The sequence below is a fragment of the Pteropus vampyrus genome, unplaced genomic scaffold (genome assembly GCF_000151845.1).
Source record: "Pteropus vampyrus isolate Shadow unplaced genomic scaffold, Pvam_2.0 Scaffold18, whole genome shotgun sequence".
NCBI classification, from domain to species: Eukaryota; Metazoa; Chordata; class Mammalia; order Chiroptera; family Pteropodidae; genus Pteropus; species Pteropus vampyrus.
Genome location: NW_011888799.1, coordinates 3,377,811 through 3,384,817, shown reverse-complemented (window position 1 = coordinate 3,384,817; position 7,007 = coordinate 3,377,811). Strand labels below are relative to the sequence as shown.

The window sequence follows — 7,007 nt, the reverse complement described above, 5'->3', positions numbered from 1 at the left end:
TGATCCCCTGCAGGTTTGCCTCTTTGGGAGCTCAGAGGTATCTCTGCGGGATCACTTGCGGGCAGGTGCCTCTGAGGAGGAGCTGCTGAGAATCATTGGGGCTGCCGTGGGCAGGAAGAAGCGGCAGCATGCTGGTAAGGAGCGTGTGCGGAGAAGGCCAGCAGGAGTGAGGGCCATAGTTTTGGGTGAGAAGACAAAGGAAAGCCTGACAGGGAGCCAGCAAAACTCAGTGTTATCCTCATTCCCAGTTATGCCTCTAGATTTGGGGTGTGGTGATGGTTTTCCTTGGGGAAGTTGGCAAAGCAAAGACTACGCAGGAGACGGGACCCTGAATTCTCTTGGGCTGTGTTAGCTTGCGGGGAGAGGAGTGTCATTGCCTCTCTCATCCCACACATTGCCTTCCTGGGCATCCACAGAGTGTTCTGGGCTCAGTCATAGATGACCTTGCAGTATACAGTGGGGGCTTTGTCAGGTGTACAGAGGTGAGTGCACGTACATGGGGTTGTCACACCACTATGTCCATGTTTGGGTCACTGAACTTCCTTTCCTCGCTCTTTCTCTCTCCCTTCCCTGCTCTCCTCTGCCCATTTTTTCCCTTACCCCAGGCATGTTCAATATTTCCCAGATGAAGAACCGGCCCATGATCCTCATCGGTGGGTGACTCAGCAGTACGTAACCACTCACCCTTGTCATTGGGGGTTCCCATGGGGTGGGGCCTCTGTGATAAGGCACCCCTATTTCTCGCTTTTCATCCTGATACTCTCATCCTTACTTGTCTGCTATTCCTCCTTCATCTTTTCATACCCCTGCCTTTACTGCTTCTGCTCTTCTCTGTGCACGGTCCTCCCTCACTAAACATGCTACAGAAATGATCATTCTATCTCATCAGGAATTGGGACGGGGGTCCTCCAGATTTAATGATCACTAAATTAGTTGTTCCTTGAATATGGAGCTCCTGATTAAGACAGAGTCCTTGTCCTCAGCTCTAGAATCTCCCAGCTTGAATACAATTACAGGTGTCTCGTCCCCTCTGTAATTTGGGCCAATCATGGGTATCTCCGGACCAATAGCATCTGTGGGTTGATGTGTTAGCTTCTGTGCCAAGCAGAGCTTGAGGCAGGAAGCTAAACAAGAATGTTACTCATATTGTCAGGGAGGACACAGCAAGGATTTCAACTTCCAGTTTTTTAACTCCTGGGAGCTTATGTGGTTAGGACATCTCGCAGTGCATAGGATGCTTCAAATAAAAACACCTTTTTTATAGAGCTGGATGTGGTCTCCAGCCCTGGGGGAACTGGCTGAGCCACGAAGAGCCCCTTTGGCACAAGGCCCAGACTAGAATAGGGGAGGCCTTGTCCCCTTTGCCAGAGTCAGGTCTGGACCCCTGAATTGTGCCACTAGGCAAGAGAAAGTAGTGAGAAAAATTTGGAGAAGGGATACTTTTCTGCAGGGGTTAGAGCAGAGTGAGCCCATAGCCAGGAATAGAGTAGACACCAGTGGGCCTGAGAAAGCCCAGGGACCATCATTGCACACCAACCACCCAGAGGAAATGGAGCTCACCGGAGCACTCCACCGGGAAGAAAACGTTATCATCTCTCCTCCCCCACTTGCAGCATCCTCATTCTCTTGTTGGGCCTTGAGCGATGCTGACACACCTTGATGACAAGGAGTGGGGGGTGCCTTGATAGCTCCTTCAGAAGGAAGGCTGTGCCTCTGACGTTAACAAGATAGGGAGTCCAGAGCATGACTGAAAGCTGGAAGTTGGTAAACTCGTTTGCTTCATAAGGTATATGATTACTCTCCAAGATATAAAATAATTAAAGTAGGTTTCTAAAAGCCAGGAGTTACACAGAACAGAGCCTCTTAGGCTTTCCTATGCATCTGAATCATTGGGGATCTTGTGATTTCACATGCGGATTTGAGAGGTCTGGGGTGGGCTTCTGCGGCTCTGCAGTTCTCAGATGGTGCTGGTGCTGCTGGTCCTTGCAACAGCCTTTGAGTAACAAGAGCCTGCGAGGTTCCAAGGCCCTTGGGCCACTGAAATCAGCCTGTCATGTTGTGTGCCTGTCTGATGTGCTTGAGGAAGCTCGAAAGACGTTGTTTAAATAGATTAAATATTTTCATCTGTAAATGACATGATCACTATTAACTCTTCATAGAGAATGGGAAGATGAGAGTAGCTGTAATTGGTAATTCATGCAGAGACCTCGCTGTAGTTTTAAGAAAATGAAGAGATGTGAAGAGGTAATTCTGATCTAGGCTTGTCTTCAGATCTCAGGTGTTTCTTAAGAGAACTTCGACAACAAGGTTTTTGTGGGGAGGGGTGCCCAGGAATAGCCCCCATACCACCACTACAGGATAGTTGGAAACTGCTGGGGCCGTTGTCCTGTGTGTGTAACGCCTGATGAGAAAGGCTGCATGCTTGTATTCTAGGGACCTTCTATCTGTGTATCTTCTATTTTTATCTTTTCTTGCTATTGTTTTTGTTTTTTCATTCCTCTTTCCCCAATGTGGAAGACAGAACTTGAAGTGGGGTAGGAAAAGGGTTAGGAGGAAAAGTGGGAAAAAGAATTACCTTTTGGTCTTAGTCTTTCTTCTTTTTCTTTCTTGCCTTCCAGAGTTATTTTTGATACTCCAGGATTCTCCACCAGCCATTCCAAGCATTTCCTCCAGGGACCCCGTCCATGTTCAGGGTCTGAGACACAGAGTGCGTTTCTCCAACCCTATGCCAACTTTGTGGAAAGGATGCTGGGTCTCCAAGAGCCCTCGCCTTGCCCCGCAGCGGCTGGGGTCTGGCTCCCTTCAGAGACACTACAGTTCCCACCCAGACACAGATACCAACCCAGAGTGCCTTAGCCCCATGTCCCAGGCTCGTGCCACCCACTCAGGACCCCTGCCAACATCGGACCGATTAACCCACGTGGACACAGAAGGACGGGCAGCAATGGTAGATGTGGGTGGTAAGCCAGATACTGAGCGGGTGGCTGTGGCCTCCGCCACGGTCCTCCTGGGGCCCGTGGCCTTCAAACTCGTCCAAGAGAACCAGCTAAAGAAGGGAGATGCCCTGGTGGTGGCTCAGCTGGCTGGAATCCAGGGAGCCAAGCTGACCAGCCAGCTGATTCCTCTGTGTCACCACGTGGCCCTGAGCCATGTCCAGGTGCAGCTGCAGCTGGACAGCACACGCCATGCTGTGGTGATTCAGGCGTCTTGCCGGGCTCAGGGCCCCACTGGGGTAGAGATGGAGGCTCTGACCTCAGCTGCTGTGGCCTCCCTCACCCTGTACGACATGTGCAAGGCTGTCAGCAGGGACATCGTGTTGGGGGAGATCAAACTCATTAGCAAGACTGGGGGTCAGCGGGGGGATTTCCATCGGACTTAGACCTCCTGCCCCCGCTCACCCATGGCCCAGCCAGTTCAAGAAATGGGATACAATTTGGGCCAAGGGAAAGATGTCAGGTTTCTTTAACCCTGTCACTGTTTACCTTCACCCAAGGTCACCCAAAGAACCCAAGGAACCCAAGGTCACCCAAGGAACCCAAGGTCAGCCCACTCCCTTACTACTAGGTGACCTATGATGACCTGCGAGGCTTCCTTTATTCAGAGGAAACCAGCAGGCCCTTCAGCCTTCCTGGACACTAAAGTCATGGGAGGCGGTCACAACGAGCAGTGCTAGATAACCGAAAAATCACACTGTTTTCTGTGGACTATTTCAGACAGTCCAGCCCATAACTTCCACTTCTCACTTTGGATTTTCTCTTCTGCTGCTTCCCTGGGGACAAAATAAGGGCTTACAAAGCAGAGGAACCCACTTTGAGGGGGAGAAGCACAGCTTGCACTAAGAATGTACAACAACTTCTCTTCGGCAGCTTTGCCTGCCCAAGTCTGTGGAATCAGCCCTGCCCGGTCCCTGTCTGACATCCATCCTCAGAAAGAGAGTCTCTGTCTCTTCAAATTTGCAGGCTTTCTGTTTAACAGTTGTACCGTCCTGCCCACTCCCTTTCCTCGGTTCCCCTCCTTTAACAGCCCTGAGGACTCCTGCCTAACCCCTAATGCCACACCTGGCCCTGTGCATGGCTGTTCCACCCACTACCAACACCCCTTTATTCTGGAATATATCAGGGAAAGAAGGGAGTTGAAGATTGCCTTTGCCCTCACAGCGCACAAAATAAAGCTGCAGTGCCAACTTTGGAGATGCAAGAATGAGGACTGTATTTGTGCACAGAGTACTGAGCTGCTAGGATTTCATGTCCACCCCTCAACCCCATCCCAGAGCCCACTCCTCTGGGGAAGAGGAGCAGGAGAGATGCTGGAAAGGCTGAAGGTGCATATCTTTCATATACCCCCCGTCTTCCCTGTAGGAGAAGGCAGGAGTGGAGTGGGGGGTGTAGAAATGCACTATCTACAGAAAACGGTCAGGTGAGTCTATCTGAAGCTCATCACTGGCTATTAGAAATCAGAGGTGCAATTAGAGGTTCCTGGGTTTCATATCCCTAAGCTTTGGGCTCGTGTGCTGGGTTTTCTATGTGGATAGGCTTTGGATCTATCCTCGGTGACACCCTCGGCCTGCCTGCTCACTGCCCTACACCCAAGTGTGCTGGTGAATATTTAACAGCAGGTTCTTGGGCAAAGAAAAAGCCAAATTCCAAGGCCAATTTCAAGCTACTATATACCACATGAGCTGGCTTGCAGAATTCCTGAAAAATGTTACAGTTGTGCTTTCAGAGCCAGTATGAGCTGATTCCAACGCACCACCAGTTGAGCCTGCTCCCCAGGACACCTCAAGTCCCTCATAAGAAGAAGGCACCAGGTTCAAGGTAGGCTGGAGGGGGATGGTATGGATTTAATATTTTTTAGTATTACAATATATTATAAAAAAGGTGCAGGTAAAAAAGACACTGCCGATTTCATACATTAGCCTCATTTCTTGTCTGAGACAGCTGGTGAGAGAGCCCTGGCATGAAGGCGTCCTTGGTAGAAGTGGTCATGGCTCCCCAGTTGGTGGAAATGGGATGAGGGTGGGGAGAACCTGGACCAGACCTTTCCCATCCACCTGGAGAATTTTTTCCTCCCACCACCCTAAACACATCTACTTTCCACATGGGAGGAGAAGGTGTGGGTGCTGCTTCTGAGAAGGGGACAGGTTGCATTAGGTTAACTGAATTTTACATTGGACACAAAATTAGATAGCTGGAGAAATTTACCTGAAGGTGGAAGGAAGGGTGGGAAGGGCACTGAAAAAAGACCAAGGAACAAATATAATACGCGTAAACATTTAGCACATCAAGGATCAACTCAGCCACCATGGGGTACTAGCCCCTTCTTGCTGATTCAGCTATGATGATCCATGGTCCAAGGCACTGTTGGTGATCTGGCTAAAATGATGTCTATCATTGGTGCCAGAGCCACTGGCCAGATCTTGAAAATAATAAATAGAGAAGGAAAAATCTTTTGGGGTGAGAAGCCTGAGCCCTGGAACAATGTACGTGTCCTCTGTAAACACTTAAACCAAACTATGCTTTTCTGCGGATCCAATGTGTCTTGAACAGCTTCCATATTCCTTGTCTTTCCTGGTGAGTATTCAGTCTTCCATAGCGGGTGGGAATGCCAGGACTTGGATGTGCCTGTTGGGTAGAAGTAGAGCCCTCCCCTGTTCCCAGCCCCTATGGATTAAGTTGACCCCAGCCTTGCCAGTTTGGAAGAAGACATTCAGAGACCCCATCTACAACCTTCCATAATCAGAACGCCAACTTCTTGGGGTGGGGGCTTTTGGGTGTACAGATGGGTATAACAGAGCTCTCTGCAGCTGATTTTCCTGGAAGCCTTTATCTTGCCCTCACCTGGGCTCCAAGATGGCCACTTCACACCTGTCCTGGCCAGGCTTGCATTTGCTCAGATCCCTCCACCTCAAACCAACACACATGCTGGGTTCACCAACCTTGTGTTTCTTCTGCCCCACCCCTGCAGCTACTATGGCCCCACTCACAGGAATCTGATGTAGGGAAAAGATGGATAGGCAGCTGAAGAGTAGGCCCAGCCCATCCGTCTGTCCATTGGCCATAACCTTGAACTGGACTAGGTTGGAAAGTTGAGAAACAAAGGGAGGGGAAAATAGAGGGGCAAAGAGCTAGTTGATGGGGGTGGCGGGGTTTGAGGGTAGTCAGGCAGGCAGATGCAGGATAAAGGTCAATTCTAGGGTGAGAAAATATATTGAAAATAAGACCCCTGATGGAGCTGACTTCACCTCCCTTCTTTTAGAAGTCAAAATTTTGTTTAGACACATCCCTTAACATACCCGCTCAAGATGGACAGAATGTAAAGTGGGGGTGAACAGGAGGACCTGAATGGGCCCCTTGGAGGTCAGGTTGAAGAACCAAGTCAGATACCAAAGATGGGTTAGTGACCCCCACTTTCAGCCTTTCCCCCTTGGCTCCTTCAGGCAGTGAACACCCAGGGAAATCGGCCTTCCTCCTTCATCCTCATCTTCCATCTCCCTAGCTTCCCCTGCCTGCTCTGGGCTCAGTCTGTGTGTTTCCGAGGATGAGACACCCTCAAAGATGGTATGTAAATTCAGAGGGCAGCCTTGGCCCTTAGGACTCTCAGGAACTAATGCCCCAGGGCTAGCCTCAGCCAGATAGATACACATGGTTCGAGGTGGTCTGAATGCTGGACAGAGTGAGAGGTCACTGTGGCTTCTGCCCTGAGGCAGATGTTAGCGAAAGAGTTGTGGGGCGGGGGGCTCTGATTGTTAGACCAGAAAGCTCTGGAGTGGGACTAGGCATTCAAGTGCTACCCCCTCTAGTGAGGGGCTGTCAGGATCTCCGAGCCAACATGGGAGGTCATTCTCACCTCAAGAGCATGGTCCGGTTGTCTGGGGAAGGCAGGGGGAGAGTTATTTTCAAGTACCTATGCCCAAGATGTGAGGTGTGATGAGTGGGGTCTCTGTGAAAACCCTTCCCTTACCAGATTCATCAAGTACCTGATAGCCATAGTTGTGGGAACCCAAAGGT

General features: G+C 50.2%; 1 protein-coding gene across 4 annotated transcripts in view; it reads left to right on the top strand.

Moving 5' to 3' along the window:
• The window catches only part of MOCS1 (molybdenum cofactor synthesis 1), a 36,367-nt gene extending 32,170 nt beyond the window's left edge, over positions 1-4,197 (top strand). For 2 of the 4 annotated variants that reach the window (XM_011354567.2, XM_023527565.1), the window contains 2 exons: positions 606-653; positions 2,619-4,197. In XM_011354567.2, the coding sequence (XP_011352869.1) occupies positions 606-653; positions 2,619-3,379 (809 nt within the window). In that variant the 3' untranslated portion in view covers positions 3,380-4,197. Of the gene's footprint in view, positions 1-605; positions 669-2,618 lie in introns of all 4 variants that reach the window. The other 2 variants (XM_011354568.2, XM_023527564.1) reach the window with 2 other exon arrangements.
• Positions 4,198-7,007: the final 2,810 nt, after the last annotated feature.